The 19617-nt window shown below is 36.2% G+C and overlaps 2 protein-coding genes across 2 annotated transcripts in view; one reads left to right on the forward strand and one right to left on the reverse strand.

The window, feature by feature from the left end:
• Positions 1–19617, forward strand: part of LOC123543606 (uncharacterized) — a 172709-nt gene that overhangs the window by 63567 nt on the left and 89525 nt on the right. The gene's annotated exons all lie outside the window — the stretch shown is intronic.
• On the reverse strand, positions 595–18835 carry LOC123547286 (40S ribosomal protein S18). Its single transcript, XM_045334269.2, has 5 exons — positions 18690–18835; positions 14069–14155; positions 5714–5815; positions 1955–2046; positions 595–709 (listed from the first exon to the last, which is right to left on the reverse strand). The coding sequence occupies exons 1-5, from the start codon at positions 18711–18713 to the stop codon at positions 634–636; spliced, it is 381 nt and encodes a 126-aa protein (XP_045190204.2). The 5' UTR covers positions 18714–18835; the 3' UTR covers positions 595–633.

Consider the following 19617-nt stretch of genomic DNA (forward strand, 5'->3'; position numbering starts at 1 on the left):
GACACAAAATATCATCCCATGACCTTTGATCCCAGTGCGATCTTGACCATGACCTAGCGCAGTTGGAACATGGGTTCTGCATATCGCCTTGGCGAGTTAAACATTTGGTGTTAATATAATGGAATTATGTAAAGGGGTTCAAAAGATATGGACCGGACACGAAATATCACCCCATGACCTTTGATCCCAGTGTGACCTTGACCCAGCACAGCTGGAACATGGGTTCTGCACATCACCTTGGTGAGTTTAACATTTCTGGTTAATATAATGGAAATATGTCAATGGGTTCAAAAGATATCGACCAGACATGATTTTGTTATGGACAGAAGCAGACCATTCCTATAATCCCTCCGCCACGGCGGGGGATTAACAAATACTTTCAGAGGTTTATTGCCAAATTTATTAAGGTTTATTTACTTTAACCACCTGGGTTTTTAAAAACTCCAAATCGTAGCAAATCTGACAATAAATCTTGCTTATCTGAACGATGACAGGGCACAGCATGATCATGATAACTTCCTTGCCATGCCTGTAAACTTTTCTCACAGTGGAGGTTCCAACCCAAATGCCGAACAAAAGTAAAACTAAGGAAAATTTCTTTGCTTTTTTTTATTGACAGAATGAATATACAATTTACTTCTTCTTTGACACACCAACTGTTTTACCAGTGTGGCCTGTTGTCTTTGTGTGCTGGCCTCTCACACGCAGACTGAAAATAAAAAAATATTAGCGTTTATTATGTTTTTCCGTGGAATACTGAAATATATACATGTGACATACTTCTGGCAATTTCACAGCCAAAAATTTCAGATAATTTTTTTATTGGTATAACATTATAATTTAGTTCAAACCACTGAAAAGAAAACATATACAATTTCTTTTTTTTCCTTTTTACATCTCGGTATCTTTCATTTGCGAACAAAATTTTCACATTGTCTTGCTCTATGTAAGTGAAAATAATGTCAACTTGGAAAGGTATTTAGATATTGTATTATAATAAACAAATGTACTCATTTTTTTAAACAAAAATAAATTTTAAGAAAACTTCTTTTGCTCCATTTTTCAGGTGTACTGGATCCATTCCACTACATACAACCAGAACAGTAGTTTATACAGGTTACCTAATCTCCATAATCAATGAATATAAACTTGTTTCAAACACTTATCAACCAAAACTCCAGTTTCACTAATGCATTTCCGATTTTATACCGGCACCCTTTACATGCAGTTTTTTTTGTATGCATTTTGTTTAATTCTGTTTTATATATTCAGCTGGAAAACATTCTAACCATAGGATAGGATTTGTCTATAGAAATGTCAGCTGATACGCATGTTTTGTTTCCTTGACCATGCAGTTTGCCTAGATTTCTTCCTGATGACATATTCTCTAAAATTAACTGCAACTTCATAACAGTGGGAGACAGCACATGTGCTCTTCTGGTTTTGTGTTTTGGAAACAGCTCTCAAAGACTGGAAGTCATACTTGATGGTCAAATTGCAAATCAGTATGAAATATTTCTTTTACTGTCATCCATAATTACCCAAAATATCTTTAATTATTTTCACTGCTTATCTGATTAATCACACCATGTTGACGTATGCGACAGTCTTGGGTAAAGAATTTCCCAATAATAGATTTTGTTCAAACTCTGTATATAAACAGTGTCATGTTAGAAACAGAATTATGAAAAAAAATCGAAGGTCACCATGCTTGTTCAGAGGTTATCTGCCCTTGTATATGCAAATTTCAAGAAAAATCCAGTATTAAGGGCTGGGCATGTAACTCCTAAACAAGCATAGTGACCTATGATTGTTTTTCCATTTTTTCTATTTCTAACATGAAACTGTGTTCATATACAAAGTTTTAACAAAGTCTATTACTGAGAACTTTTTGCCCCATCTCTCTAATACATGAAATTGCAGTAAGTGTCTTTAATCAGACAGAATAACATACCCCCAATAATGTCTAAGACCTCTGTGTGTTCTGATTTTCTTCAGTCGCTCCAAATCCTCACGAAGTTTGTTGTCAAGGGAGTTAGACATCACCTATAACAACATGCAATGCAATTAAGATGATTATCATATACCTTATTATAAAAAGTAACAAACCTGTATAGGACAGATCACTATAACCTGTGCCAGTAACTGCAAGCATTCACCCTTACCAGTTATTGGAATGTGGGAGTCCTTCTTCATTTTTGACAGCATTTTAATGTGTCCTTTTGTTACATAGTCTACATTTCTCAATTTTACTCTGTGAGTTAAGGTATAAGACCCATAATAGAGTACCTCCTTTTTGAAGAGTATTCAATTCCTACAATAAACCTACCGGTACTTTTATATTTTTCAGAAGGCGTATGTTCAAGCCCCACTGGAACCAAATTTTTGTCCCCTTATTTTCTTGGTAAGTTCTTACTTTTTTCAATACTTATTGATTTATTGTACAAGAGTGGACATTTTTCATTTGATAGGTAATTCCTTGCTGTTCAAAGTGAATTTACCTCTGAAACAGAAGGGGGCAGATTGTGCCCAAAGATAATTTTTGAATGAAGTGAACAAAATTTAAAACAGTCCCACAGGACTCGACCACAATTTTCCAATGTTAAGAGTTAGAATTCTGCCTCATTAAATTTGTTTACTAGAGGCATCCTAGGAACAACGATATTGACAGTTTTATTTTGTCTTTTATTATTGTTTACCAACAATTTGGTGTTTCTTTTATTAAATTATATGGTATAATGAATTCTCTGCAAATGTTTTGGACAGTGGCCATCACTTTGCAATTTGTCTCTACTTGAGCTTGAGGAAATACCTTATATTATACAAAGTTTATAAAAAATGGCAAGTTGAAAGTTGTTAACAAGAGGGTCATTGACCCTAAAGCGCTCATCTGTGTACAAGGCTTCAAGTGTGTTTGTATAGGTACAGAGTTAGATTTCTTCTGTGTTAGCTTATATTATATACATTTCACACACATTTTTGAACCTAGGGCAATAATTTGAATAATTATGGTAGAAACTACAAATCTGATATCACAGGCCAAACTTCAAGGCCCTAGCTATTATTGATTCAGAGTAGATTTTCCAAGTTTCTTATATAAAAGCCTATATTAAGTACATGTCAGACACAGGGGCGTGGCCATTTTTTAACTTTGGATAATAATTTGGACAAGTATGGTAGAGAGTCAAGCCCTTATATCACATGCCAAATATCAAAGCTCTAGAAAAAATGATTTTTATAAGTCTGATAGCTAAAAACCTATTTTTAACCAAAAAGACCCACATGTTCAATGAACTGGAACCATTTAAACAACTTTGAAAGTGGGCTACCAAAAGATCATTTAACTAATGTAAAGTTTCATCAAAATCCATACAGTGGTTTTCCAGGAGATATTGTTTAAAGAAATAGTTGATGAAAAGTGACCATGCCCTCTGGTGGCCATATTTTTTGACGAATCAGAAAATTTCAACTGTTTGTAGAAGGTCACACAAGAACCATTTACGTAAAATTATTTTAAAATCGGGCTAGCAGTTTCACACAAGATTTTTAAAGTTTCAACTATATATATATATATATATATATATATATATATATATATATATAGGGAAAAGTGACCATGCCCTCTGGCGGCCATGTTTTTTGATGAATCAAAATAATATGAATAGTCTTGATAGAGGGTCACACAAGGACTATTTGTGTAAAATTATTTTAAAATCGGGCTAGCAGTCTCACTCAAGAAGATTTTTTGTAATTTTCACTATATACATATAGGAAAAAGTGACCACGACCCCTGGCGGCCATGTTCTTTGATGAATCAATGCATTTAAACAATCTTGATAGAGGGTCACACAAGGACCATTTGTGTAAAATTATCTTAATATTGGGGAAGCAGTTTCACACAAGCAGATTTTTAAAGTTTCCACTATATATATATATATATAGGGAAAAGTGACCACGCCCTCTGACGGCCATGTTTTTTGATGAATCAACATAATTTGAATAATCTTGGTAGAGGGCCACACAAGGACCATTTGTGTAAAATTATTTTAAAAACAGCCCAACAGTTTCACACAAGAATATTTTTTTATTTCCACAATATACATATAGGGAAAAGTGACCATGACCCCTGACAAATCAGTGTAACTTGAACAATCCTGGTAGAGGGTGGCATAAAGACCATTTGTGCGAAATTATTTCAAAATCGGACCATTGGTTTTGAAGGAGATGTTGTTTGAAGATCTTTCTATTTTTAGCTCTGGCAGCCCCTATGTGCAACCAAGCGAAACCGTTTGAACAAGTTTGGTAGTGGACCATCCAAGGAACATCCATGCCAAGTTTCATCAAAATCCATTCAGTGGTTTTGGAGATGTCGTTTAAACACATTTGTTGACGACAGACGGACACACTCGTGACAGACACAGCATGATCACAATAGCTCATCAAGAGCACTTTGTGCTCAGGTGAGCTAAAAATTTGCAACACAATGCAAAACACAGTCAGTTTTAAGAATATACCTAGCAAATACCATTCTTTAAACAATACCATTAGGGGTCCAATACCTTAAATAAGAGTTCGGGGTTAAGACAATAAAGAAGGCATCAAGATATATAATAACTAACTAAATGGCAATAGCATAATTTATGTGGTTTTTGGCACTGTGCAAATACAGGTTTAGTCATGCTAATAACTGCTTCAGGCCCGCATTTAGTATGTTTATTAATATCATAGATTATCAATTGTGTCATTTAGCAGTCATGGGTGTAACTGTTTTAAGTTATGTAACCTATTTCAGTTACCTTTTCAAGCATTTTATAACCTGTATTAGTTATAAAATATGTTAACCCAGGTAAGTTATTCAAAAAAAGTCTTTTTGCTGTTCTCACAAAGTGCCCTATACAGTGAAATAAGTAGCAATCTGTGTTTGATCAAATTCTCTTTTAGTGTGATCATGACCTGATAAGCATAATGGGATGCTAAGAGTTTTATAGCTTTAAACCTTTTGCGTAAAACTTTATCAGCCTTGCATAAAAAAAATTTACTGCATAGCTGGAAAGATGAGTTCAAGGATTCAGGAAATAATTTCATTAGCCACATTCAAAATGAGGAATTGTCACAGGAGGGCTTTGTAATATTTTATGATAACTGAAACAAGTTATGAAGATATAAGCAATAACTCAAATGGGTATAAACTGCGATAACTTGAGACAGTTACACCCCTGTTGTTTAGTTTGTATAGTTCACTTTTCTCCACATAAATGATACACAGACAATACTGTAAAATTATTGAAAATGTACATTTGAATTTTCATCCTAGATGGCAACTTTAAAAATACAATGTAACATAATTTTTGTTTTTCAGAAACCATTTTTTTGCATATTAAAAAATATTTTGAATTATAAACCCTGCATGGAAAAAATGTATGCAGTAAATGTCATAATGTGACATTCTAAGGTCGCATAAATGAAGCTTGCAGTCTGATCATAATCTGCACTGGTTGGCATTCAGTCAATATCTTTTTGGTAAGCATCCCTTTTAACAATTAATGGAACTGTCCAAAATGAAAGATGGACAAGTTCATTATAGAAATTTAGCACGAGAAGGGTTAGAATTAAAACAGATGTTTTGATCTTAGGAGCGGAGACAGTTCTACACAACACTAACATACAGAATGAAAATGGAGAAGAAATGTAGAAACATTGACTGGTTGTGTACCTGTGTGAATTTACCATCCTTGACATCCTTCTGTCTGTTGAGGAACCAGTCTGGGATCTTGTACTGACGAGGATTCTGAATAATTGTCATCACTCGCTCAATCTGAAAGCATTTACATCCAACTGTGTTATGACCATGTTCTCAAGTCAATATAGCATATACATACCACTATTCTCAAGTCATATTACAGATGGCAAATCTGCATTTCACCTCATACAAATTACAGTGTACTTTGCTTCACATATAACAATTAACTTTTTTTCATCTTTAGACATTTCAGTTTTATTGCCTGCAACTTCAGTTGTCTTACATATTTAGCATTATTTTTTCTAAATTAAATGAATAAACTGAACAAGAGATGATGGTTAAACATGAATGCCCCTCCCATGATTGCACATCCCAATTTTAGTCAAGGTCACTGACAGTGCCCCTTGACCTCCGCCACAACAAAACAGTCATCTACTGACCAGACCATGGGTTTAAGTCTTGACTACAATTACACTTCTCTACATGAAGTGGAGCTGGAGGATGAGTGATTTTCAACTCGCCCTCTATCAAATAACTTGAGAATATACGCCTTGCCATATGATTTAACTTCCCTCCCAATACTATTTATTTGGGTTTTACGGCGCACCAACAGAGTATAGGTTATATGGCACCAAACAGGACTACAAATTTTGGTTCCACATCTCATTTAACATCGAAATAAAAAACATGAGGTATGGAATCAAAATTTGCATACCTGCTGGAATCACAGAGTTACTGCAAAACCAAGTGTTAAGACCCTATTAGTCGCCTCTTACGATCATGCAAGGGCACGGCAGTGGTTCCGATTCTTTTCATACACAGATCGTCCCCGAACCACATGGGCAGGCCTCGATCTTGACGGTAGCCCGATAGCCCGAGGCTACCAGTTTTTCAGACGGACTACCGAATTTCCAAAGCTGGGTAGTCCGTCGGGCTACTAACTTTTCAAACATGTTAATAATAAAAGCATGAAATTTCACCGATTTATCTGATGTTTCCTTTTAAATGACAACGATATTTTCGGTCCCAGGGGTGTAAAATTCTTTTTCACACCACTCGCCCTGCAGGGCTAGTAGCTAGTAAAATCTACTTGCCCTTAGTGGACAGTCACTCCCCCTAATAATTAACATTTTTAATACTGTCATGTTTTATGGAAGGAGTATTAGTATGTACAACACAACAAGCAAATTCCAGACATAACACATAGCTCGTACACTACGTTTCCTTTTTGATTATTCATTTTTGTTTCTTTTTAATTTTTTATTTTTAACCCCTACGTAGTTTCCCAAATTTGTCAGGAAAGTATTAAACATCAGTTATTTTCATTTTCTCAAAACTTATTTCCCGAAAAATGATTATTTTGAAAAGTGCCCTAAAAATATGGACACAATAATCATCATCCACCTACCCGTCTTGAAAGCGAAAAAAAAAATGTTGACATCATCGGTAATTATTCTGTTGATAAACTAAGTAATTGGCCTGTTTTCATCATCAATTAACATCCTCTCAAAGAGCTAAAAGAAGTGTGTCGGTATCATAACCTCTGAAGCGGAGATCAAAGCGGTATTGTTGCACGAGATTGTCATGGCATTACGTCATATTACAGTTTTCGCGTCATGTGACCTATTTGCCCTCAAAGAATTTACATTATCGTTTAAGAAGAATATTTAAACAAGAGGGCCATGAAGGCCCTGTATCGCTCACCTGACCTATTGACCTAAAGATCATCAAGATCAACATTCTGACCAAGTTTCATTAAGATATGGTCATAAATGTAGCCTCTAAAGTGTTAACTAGCTTTTCCTTTGATTTGACCCGGTGACCTAGTTTTTGCCCCAACATGACCCAGATTCGAACTTGACCTAAAGATCATCAAGATTAACATTCTGATTAAGTTTCATGAAGATACAGTCATAAATCTGGCCTCTAGAGTCTTAACAAGCTTTTCCTTTGATTTGACCTAGTGACCTAGTTTTTTAACACACCTGACCCAGATTTAAACTTGACCTATAGATCATCAAGATTAACATTCTGACCAAGTTTCATTAAGATATGGTCATAAATGTGGCCTCTAAAGTGTTAACTAACTATTCCTTTTATTTGACCCCCGTGACCTAGTTTTTGACCCGACATGACCCAGATTCGAACTTGACCTAAAGACCATCAAGTTTAACATTCTGACTAAGTTTCATGAAGATATAGTCAAAAATGTGGCCTCTAGAGTGTTAACAGCTTTTCCTTTGATATCACCTAGTGACCTAGTTTTTGACTCCATCTGACCCAGATTTAAACTTGACCTAAAGATTATCAAGATTAACATTCTGACCAAGTTTCATTAAGATATGGTCATAAACGTGGCCTCTACAGTGTTAATTAGCTTTTCCTTTGATTTGACCCGGTGACCTAGTTTTTGACCCGACATGACCCAGATTCAAAATTGCCCTAAAGATCATCAAGTTTAACATTTTGACTAAGTTTCATGAAGATATAGTCATAAATGTGGCCTCTAGAGTGTTAACAAGCTTTTCCTTTGATATGACCTAGTGACCTATTTTTTTGACCCCACCTAACCCAGATTTGAACTTGAGCTATAGATCATCAAGATTTGACCAAGTTTCATTAAGGTATGGTCATAAATGTGGCCTCTAGTGTAAACTAGCTTTTCATTTGATTTGGCTTGGTGACCTAGTTTTTTTATCCTACATGACCCAGATTCAAACTGGACCTTAAGATCATCAATATTAACAATCTGACCAAGTTTCATGAAGATACAGTCATAAATGCGGCTTCAACAGTGTTAACAAGCTTTTCCTTTGATTTGACCTGGTGACCTAGTTTATGATCCCAGATAACCAAATATCGAACTCGTCCAAGATTTTATTAAGGGTAACATTCTGACCAAGTTTCATTAAGATTGGGCCAAAAATGTGACCTCTAGAGTGTTAACAAGCTTTTTCTTTTGATTTGACCTGGTGACCTAGTTTTTGACCCCAGATGACCCAATATCGAACTCGTCCAAGATTTTATTGAGGGTAACATCCTGACCAAGTTTCATTAAGATTGGGCCAAAATTGTGACCTCTAGAGTGTTAACAAGCTTTTCCTTTGATTTGACCTGATGACCTAGTTTTTGACCCCAGATGACTTAATATCGAACTCGTCCAAGATTTTATTGAGGGTAACATTCTGACCAAGTTTCATTAAGATTGGGCCAAAAATGTGACCTCTAGAGTGTTAACAAGCTTTTCCTTTGATTTGACCTGATGACCTAGTTTTTGACCCCAGATGACCCAATATCGAACTCGTCCAAGATTTTATTGAGGGTAACATTCTGACCAAGTTTCATTAAGATTGGGTCAAAAATGTGACCTCTAGAGTGTTAACAGTCAAATTGTTGACGACGGACGGACGGACGGACGGACGGACGACGGACGACGACGGACGCCGGACACAGGGTGATCACTAAAGCTCACCTTTGAGCACTTCGTGCTCAGGTGAGCTAAAAAAAATACATGTACAAAGATTCATTTAAAACTTATTAAAAACTGCAACAACATCATTTTGTTTTATTTTAAAACCACGTTTCTGTTTACGCAAACTTTACGTCCACGAGGTCACGTAACGTATTCCGCCGCACTAACAGAAACCTTTTTACCAAAAGAAATCGTTTGACTCAATGTATTTAAATTACTGCCGCTTTTTCATTATTTAAGATTTTTTAATTCTGTTTTTTGTTCTTTCTGGCCAAAAGTCCTAACTTTATGCCCATAGTATGTATCACTTATTTTCTCTTAGAAAGAAATCAGTAATTAAGATCGCGCTGTTTGAAATTTAACAAATGATTATAATAAAATTCGACCGTTTTCATACAAATTTGCTTACATTTCCGTCGATATTTTATTAAAATCTTAGTAGAATTCAAATTGTATTACTTCTCAAGCGATGTTGAAAAACTCAAGCGATAATGTTAAACAAGAGGGCCATGAAGGCCCTGTATCGCTCACCTGACCTATTGACCTAAAGATCATCAAGATCAACATTCTGACCAAGTTTCATTAAGATATGGTCACAAATGTAGCCTCTAAAGTGTTAACTAGCTTTTCCTTTGATTTGACCCGGTGACCTAGTTTTTGCCCCTCACATGACCCAGATTTAAACTTGACCTAAAAATCATTAAGATTAACATCCTGATTAAGTTTCATGAAGATACAGTCATAAATGTGGCCTCTAGAGTGTTAACAAGCTTTTCCTTTGCTTTGATCTAGTGACCTAGTTTTTAACACACCTGACCCAGATTTAAACTTGACCTATAGATCATCTAGATTAACATTCTGACCAAATTTCATTAAGATATGGTCATAAATGTGGCCTCTAAAGTGTTAACTAGCTATTCCTTTGATTTGACCCCCGTGACGTAGTTTTTGACCCGACATGACCCAGATTCGAACCTGACCTAAAGATCATCAAGTTAAACATTCTGACTAAGTTTCATGAAGATATAGTCATAAATGTGCCCTTTAGAGTGTTAACAAGCTTTTCCTTTGATATCACCTAGTGACCTAGTTTTTGACCCCAGCTGACCCAGATTTAAACTTGACCTAAATATCATCAAGATTAACATTCTGACCAAGTTTCATTAAGATATGGTCGTAAATGTGGCCTCTATACAGTGTTAATTAGCTTTTCCTTTGATTTGACCTGGTGACCTAGTTTTTGACCCGACATGACCCAGATTCAAAATTATCCTAAAGATCATCAAGTTTAACATTCTGACTAAGTTTCATGAAGATATAGTCATAAATGTGGCCTCTAGAGTGTTAACAAGCTTTTCCTTTGATATGACCTAGTGACCTAGTTTTTGACCCCACCTAACCCAGATTTGAACTTGAGCTATAGATCATCAAGATTAACATTTTGACCAAGTTTCATTAAGATATGGTCATAAATGTGGCCTCTACAGTGTAAACTAGCTTTTCCTTTGATTTGGCTTGGTGACCTAGCTTTTTATCCTACATGACCCAGATTCAAACTGGACCTTAAGATCATCAATATTAACAATCTGACCAAGACTCATGAAGATACAGACATAAATGCGGCTTCTACAGTGTTAACAAGCTTTTCCTTTGATCTGACCTGGTGACCTAGTTTATGAACCCAGATAAACCAAAATCGAACTCGTCCAAGATTTTATTGAGGGTAACATTCTGACCAAGTTTCATTAAGATTGGACCAAAAGTGTGACCTCTAGAGTGTTAACAAGCTTTTTCTTTGATTTGACCTGGTGACCTAGTTTTTGACCCCAGATGACCCAATATCGAACTCGTCCAAGATTTTATTGAGGGTAACATCCTGACCAAGTTTCATTAAGACTGGGCCAAAATTGTGACCTCTAGAGTGTTAACAAGCTTTTCCTTTGATTTGACCTGGTGACCTGGTTTTTGACCCCAGATGACCCAATATCGAACTCGTCCAAGATTTTATTGAGGGTAACATTCTGACCAAGTTTCATAAAGATTGGGCCAAAATTGTGACCTCTAGAGTGTTAACAAGCTTTTCCTTTGATTTGACCTGGTGACCTGGTTTTTGACCCCAGGTAACCCAATATCGAACTCGTCCAAGATTTTATTGAGGGTAACATTCTGACCAAGTTTCATAAAGATTGGGTGAAAATTGTGACCTCTAGAGTGTTAACAAGCTTTTCCTTTGATCTGACCTTGTGACCTAGTTTTTGACCCCAGATGACCCAATATCGAACTCGTCCAAGATTTTATTGAGGGTAACATTCTGACCAAGTTTCATTAAGATTGGGCCAAAAATATGACCTCTAGTGTTAACAGTCAAATTGTTGACGACGGACGGACGGACGACGGACACAGGGCGATCACTAAAGCTCACCTTTGAGCACTTCGTGCTCAGGTGAGCTAAAAATGAATGCACTACGCGCGTTTTTTTTTGTGTACGTGTCGATAAACAAAAGCAACGGAGATGTAAATTTGATATTACGATAGGTCGCACGTGCTCTCGGAATGGAAAATTACCGGCATGACGTTTTGATATCTTTACGATTCGCGGGTAAATTCCAGTCAATCAAAGTAGCAACTGAACTATCTCAAAGTTTGTTGATGTTTTTCAAGATGTAATTTCTGAATTTCATTAAAGCTACGACGTAAAAACCACTCGCCCGATCGGTCGAGTATACAGCGAGATCCACTCGTCCTACCAAGACTTTAACTCGCCAATGCGAGCGGGCGAGTGGAATTTTATACCCCTGGGTCCACATAACACCGGTCGGCCATTTTTCCGAAATTTAAATCCCTTAATTTTCACAATAATTACAAAAAGAACTTCATGAATCTGAAATGTACATCCTAAATACTAGCTTTCGTATATTTATGCATGAATTGATGACTTCAGATTTGCAATATATAAAGTAACTTTACAAAATTCAGATACTACATCCCTAAAAATTACCTGGATTGACTGGAATTTACCCGCGAATCGTAAAGATATCAAAACGTCATGCCAGTAATTTTCCATTCCACGAGCACGTGCGACCAATCGTATCGCCGTTACTTAAATGTTTATCGACACGTACACAAAAAAAACACTTGTAGTGCATTCATTTTTTAATATAATCGCTTCAAATTTTCAGCACCGCTTTAGAAATAATACAGTTTGAATTCTATAACGATTTTAGTAAGATGTCGACAGAAATGTAGGCAAAATTCTATAAAAACGATCGAAGTTTCATACAATTATTTGTAAAATTTCAAACAGCGCGATCTTAATTATTTATTTATTTCTAAAAGTAAATAAATAATACATACTATGGTCATAAAATTCAGACTTTTGACAAGAAAGTACAAAAAACAGAATTAAAAAATCTTAAATAATGAAAAAGCGGCAGCAATTTAAATACATCAAGTAAAACGATTTTTGGCAAACAGATTTCTGCAAGTGCGGATGAATAGGTTACGGGACTTTGTGAACGTAAATAAAAACAACGATTGTTTTAAAATAAAGCAGTATGATGTCGCTGTGGTTTTTAATACGTTTAATAAGTAAATGAATCTTTGTACATGTCTTTTTTGACTCGACACTATGTCAGATATTCTTTTCAAACAATAATGTAAATTCCTTGAGGGCAAATAGGTCACAGAGGTAGGAAATCTACTATTATCGTTTGACACATTTACCTGTCAGTTTATACGGGATATTGCGCATTTGCTTTTAAAAAAATTAAAGAAGATACTTTTTTACTGATTTCTTCTCAGCAATTTAAAGAACCGAGGCCATACGATCAGACAGTGATGTGTTACATGGCGCGAAAAGATGACGCAATGCCATGACAACGACACACTTCTTTTAGCTCTTTGAGGGGGTTTTAATTGATGATGAAAACAAGGCCAATTACTTGTTTATCAACAGAATAATTACCGATAATTGTTAATGTTTTTTTTTCCGCTTTAAACACGGGTGGGTTGATGATGATTATTGTGTCCACGTCGCCCCGGACTGTGATAATAGGCTACATTTACTTGATCATAATGCAAAAAAAACAAATACCGACCTACTGACCCTACTTTTTTTGGCCATGCCACCAGAAACACATTTTGTGTGTGTGTGTGTGTGTGTGTGGGGGGGGGGGGGGGGGGGGGGTTAACCAGGCTGATCCATTATTGCAGTTAAATTTGAACAGCTACACTATATTTTAAAGGCCCTGGCTAAAAAAGTAAGTTTTAGAAGGGTAGTGCAAATTTGCACCCCACGCCTGGCATATAACTAGATACTGCTAGGTCTTACTTTTTTCTACAGTTTTCTCCCATAGTTTCTGTCTGCAAGTTACTTGAATATTGTAACATGGTTATCCACTTACGTTGGCTTAGCCTGCCCATGGATAGTGTGGGTAGGTTTGTTGCCTACCATTCAAATAACTGAATGTTGAATCAAGCATAAACTAAAATACATCATATTTATAAACAAAATGATTTCGGGCAATTAAAAATGTTTTCTGGCAAATGGTTTTCTTAACTTACTTGCCCGAAAGGACAATTTATTGCTGGAAAAAAATTAAGGTGAAGACTGTAATATATTTTTCTCTTTTCCAAAACGGGACTACCAGAAACCTGGTCGGGCTACTTGATTTCACAAGTTGGTAGCCCTGCTGGCTACCAGCAAAAGTAGGTTAAGATCGAGGCCTGCATGGGGCCCCTCCCAATACAATCAATAGATATGCACTCTCTCCACTGAGCTAAGACAGGCTTTTGTCTACTGGTGAACAGTATCCAAAAAATCCTGAGAAAAACTGTCAATGAAAATATAGAATTACCTCTTCTTCAGTAAGTTCACCAGCCCTCTTGCTGAGATCTACATCAGCCTTCTTACATACAAGGTTGGCATAACGACGACCAACACCCTGGGGAAAAAAACACAGCTGGTGAAAACTTGCGTGCATGCCTCTAAATAAAACATTACAATATCATTTTTTTAGCCTTTTCCCCACTGAGGTTTGCCACTTTGGTAGGCAATGCAAAGTTAAAACAAGAGGGCCATGAAGGCCCTGTATCGCTCACCTGACCTATTGACCTAAAGATCATCAAGATCAACATTCTGACCAAGTTTCATTAAGATATGGTCATAAATGTAGCCTCTAAAGTGTTAACTAGCTTTTCCTTTGATTTGACCCGGTGACCTAGTTTTTGCCCCCACATGACCCAGATTCGAACTTGACCTAAAGATCATCAAGATTAACATTCTGATTAAGTTCATGAAGATACAGTCATAAATCTGGCCTCTAGAGTCTTAACAAGCTTTTCCTTTGATTTGACCTAGTGACCTATTTTTTAAACACACTGACCCAGATTTAAACTTGACCTAAAGATCATCAAGATTAACATTCTGACCAAGTTTCATTAAGATATGGTCATAAATGTGGCCTCTAAAGTGTTAACTAACGATTCCTTTTATTTGACCCCCCGTGACCTAGTTTTTGACCCGACATGACCCAGATTCGAACTTGACCTAAAGACCATCAAGTTTAACATTCTGACTAAGTTTCATGAAGATATAGTCATAAATGTGGCCTCTAGAGTGTTAACAGCTTTTCCTTGATATGACCTAGTGACCTAGTTTTTGACTCCATCTGACCAAGATTTAAACTTGACCTAAAGATCATCAAGATTAACATTCTGACCAAGTTTCATTAAGATATTTGGGCATAAACGTGGCCTCTACAGTGTTAATTAGCTTTTCCTTTGATTTGACCCGTGACCTAGTTTTTGACCCGACATGACCCAGATTCAAAATTGCCCTAAAGATCATCAAGTTTAACATTCTGACTAAGTTTCATGAAGATATAGTCATAAATGTGGCCTCGAGAGTGTTAACAAGCTTTTCCTTTGATATGACCTAGTGACCTAGTTTTTGACCCCACCTAACCCAGATTTGAACTTGAGCTATAGATCATCAAGATTTGACCAAGTTTCATTAAGGTATGGTCATAAATGTGGCCTCTAGTGGGAAACTAGCTTTTCATTTGATTTGGCTTGGTGGGCCTAGTTTTTTTTCCTACATGACCCAGATTCAAACTGGAGCTTAAGATCATCAATATTAACAATCTGACCAAGTTTCATGAAGATACAGTCTAAATGCGGCTTCTACAGTGTTAACAAGCTTTTCCTTTGATTTGACCTGGTGACCTAGTTTATAAAAACCCCGATAACCAAATATCGAACTCGTCCAAGATTTTATTAAGGGTAACATTCTGACCAAGTTTCATTAAGATTGGGCCAAAAATGTGACCTCTAGAGTGTTAACAAGCTTTTTCTTTTATTTGACCTGGTGACTTAGTTTTTTGACCCCAGATGACCCGATATCGAACTCGTCCAAGATTTTATTTAGGGTAACATCCTGACCAAGTTTCATTAAGATTGGGCCAAAATTGTGACCTCTAGAGTGTTAACAAGCTTTTCCTTTGATTTGACCTGATTGACCTAGTTTTTTGACCCCAGATGACCCAATATCGAACTCGTCCAAGATTTTATTGAGGGTAACATTCTGACCAAGTTTCATTAAGATTGGGCCAAAAATGTGACCTCTAGAGTGTTAACAAGCTTTTCCTTTGATTTGACCTGATGACCTAGTTTTTGATCCCAGATGACCCAATATCGAACTCGGCCAAGATTTTATTGAGGGTAACATTCTGACCAAGTTTCATTAAGATTGGGTCAAAAATGTGACCTCTAGAGTGTTAACAGTCAAATTGTTGACGACGGACGGACGGACGACGGACACAGGGTGATCACTAAAGCTCACCTTTGAGCACTTCGTGCTCAGGTGAGCTAACAAGAGGGCCAAGATGGCCCTAGGTCGCTCACCTAAGAAACACTCCATAACAGTGTAAAACATGTTTGACCTTGTGATTTCATGGAAACAAATATTCTGACCAATTTTCATTAAGATTGGACCAAAAAAATTTGGGCTCTTGCGATAAAACAAGCATTTTCTTAGATATGACCTAGTTTTTGACCCTAGATGACCCATGTTCAAAATCGACCTAGATTTTATCAAGGCAATCATTCTGACCAAAATTCATGAAGATCAACTGAAAAATACAGCCTCTATCACATACAGAAGTTTTTTCTTTGATTTGACCAAGTGACCTAGTTTTTGACCTCAGATGACCCATATTCAAATTCGACCTAGATTTCATTAAGGCAATCAACCTGACCAAATTTCATAAAAATCAATTGAAAAAAACAGTCTCTATCGCATACACAAGATTTTTCTTTAATTTCAACTAGTGACCTAGTTTTTGACCTCAGATAACCCATATTCAAAATCGACCTAGATTTCATCAAGGCAATCACTCTAACCAAATTTCATGAAGATCAATTGAAAAATACATCCTCTATTGCATACACAATGTTTTTCTTTGATTTGACCTAGTGACCTAGTTTTTGACCCCAGATGACCCAATTTCGAACTCGGCCTAGATTTTATCAAGGCAATCATTCTGGCTAAATTTCATGAAGATCAGTTGAAAAATACCGCCTCTATTGCATACACAAGGTTTTCTTTGATTTGACCTAGTGACCTAGTTTTTGACCCAAGATGACCCATTTTCGAATTTGGTCTAAATTTCTCAAGGTAATCATTCTGACCAAAAATTCATGAAGATCAATTGAAAAATGCAGCCTCTATCGCATACACAAGGTTTTTACGTGATATGACCTAGTGACCTAGTTTTTGACCCCAGATGACCCATTTTCGAACTCGGCCTAGATTTCATCAAGGTAATCATTCTGACCAAATTCATGAAGATCAATTGAATAATACCGCCTTTATCGCATACACAAGGTTTTTCTTTGATTTGACCTAGTGACCTAGTTTTTGACCCGAGATGACCCATTTTCGAACTCGGCCTAGATTTCATCAAGGCAATCATTCTGACCAAAAATTCATGAAGATCAATTGAAAAATACAGCCTCTATCGCATACACAAGGTTTTTCTTTGATTTGACCTAGTGACCTAGTTTTTGACCCGAGATGACCCATTTTCGAACTCGGCCTAGATTTCATCAAGGTTATCATTCTGACCAATATTCATGAAGATTAATGAAAAATACAGCCTCTATCGCATACACAGGTTTTTCTTTGATTTGACCTAGTGACCTAGTTTTTGACCCAGATGACCCACTTTCGAACTCGGCTTAGATTTCATCAAGATTATCATTCTGACCAATATTCATGAAGATTATTTGAAAAATACCGCCTCTATCGCATACACAAGGTTTTTCTTTGATTTGACCTAGTGACCTAGTTTTTGACCCGAGATGACCCATTTTCGAACTCGGCCTAGATTTCATCAAAGTTATCATTCTGACCAATATTCATGAAGATTAAATGAAAAATACAGCCTCTATCGCATACACAAGGTTTTTCTTTGATTTGACCTAGTGACCTAGTTTTTGACCCGAGATGACCCATTTTCGAACTCGGCCTAGATTTCATCAAGATTATCATTCTGACCAATATTCATGAAGATTAATTGAAAAATACAGCCTCTATCGCATACACAAGCTAAATGTTGACAGACGACGGACGACAGACGACAGACGACAGACGACGGACGACAGACGCCGGACATCGAGCGATCAGAAAAACTCACCTGAGCATTGCTCAGGTGAGCTAAAAATGTATATTGAAATTTAAGAACTATATCTTAAAAGTTCACAAACCAGATCATGTTTACTTACAGAACTTGTGTTCAATACCAACACAGCAGTATACCCTATGTATATTTTATCAATCAACAAGAGCTGTCAGAAGACAGCAAAGCTTGACTATTCAACAGCCTTGTCAATTGAATAAATAACTGTTGAAAAAGGGGCATAATTTTGTAAAAAGTAGAGTCACAGAACCTGTGCACTGCATGGCAGATCATCACAGTGAACAAGTTTGTGGTGTTTCAATCCATTCCCATTAGCGGATACTGAGATACCAGCTTGCATACAAAAACTTAACCAAAAACTGCAAAGTAAAAAAAAAAAAAAAAAAAAAAAAAAAGCAAAATAGAGTTATGGAACCTGTCCAATGTCAGTCAGTTTATCACAGTGAAGTGTGTTTAGTTTCAATCCATTCCCACAAGGGTTTTTTTGAATAGTCGTGCTAAAAATGTTAACAACAGACACGTGTATCAGTAGCTCACCTTGAACCTTTACTTCAGATGAGATAACAACAGTTTTGAAATTAGTTTCTATGTCATGTAATAAAACACTTCTGACCTCATGCAACAGTTTTGACTATTGACCAGCAATTTATCCAATGGTGTTTAATAATAGTACATAGCTCATGATATGTCCTAGATAATAATTTTCATTAAAATATGACAGGTAGAAGTAGAAAACAGCACATCACTGACAAATTTTGAGTACATGATCCATACCCACCTTGATAGCTGTAAGGGCAAACATAATGTTGCGCCGTCCATCTATATTTGTGTTCAAAACACGAAGAATGTGCTGGAACTTCTCTGGTATCACCAATGCCTGAAATTAATTTTAATATAGAAATTAGACATCATATACATGAATACTCCTCAACTTGCAGACTATCAAATTATATCACACCAGAATTGTTTATGTAATTTACAACAAAATGTCAAAGCAAACAAGCTGAACGGTGAATTTTTGTATCATGCGGCATGTTTTATTTCACACAGAATCTTGAATAGTGTGGTTAGTTTAGCCACTGGTAGAGTATACACAACCACTTGGCTAATCAAACGTCAAATATATTATAAGGAGTATTTTTTTCCCTCTAAAATAATAATTTTCGCCAAAATTGAACTATATTGCATCTGCAATATTTAGAAGTGCAGACCCAGATAGATTATCACAGACTGAAATGAAATGACAATTCTAGTCCATATATTCAAACTTCAAGAAATTGACTAATTATTAATGACAATGTGCCAAAAACAAGTAAAAACAAGAGGGCCATGAAGGCCCTGTATCGCTCACCTGACCTATTGACCTAAAGATCATCAAGATCAACATTCTGACCAAGTTTCATTAAGATATGGTCATAAATGTAGCCTCTAAAGTGTTAAAGCCCCAACTTTTACTACCCTGGCAGTAAGTTTTGTAGGAGGAGCCTATCAAATAACAACGCTACTCTAGGCTGTCTGTTAGCTAAAAATAGCTCACTTTAAATGATTCACAGGCAAATGTAAACAATGGTCAGTTGAAGAAGAAATTTGAACTAGTTTGCATGTTTTGATGGTAAAAAACTATTATTATCCATATTGTGCATCCATATCAGTATCAATCCTATGAAAAATTGAGTCAAGACTAGCATTCCTGATTTTTAATCTTG

The sequence above is a fragment of the Mercenaria mercenaria genome, chromosome 15 (genome assembly GCF_021730395.1).
Source record: "Mercenaria mercenaria strain notata chromosome 15, MADL_Memer_1, whole genome shotgun sequence".
In the NCBI taxonomy this organism is placed as follows: Eukaryota; Metazoa; Mollusca; class Bivalvia; order Venerida; family Veneridae; genus Mercenaria; species Mercenaria mercenaria.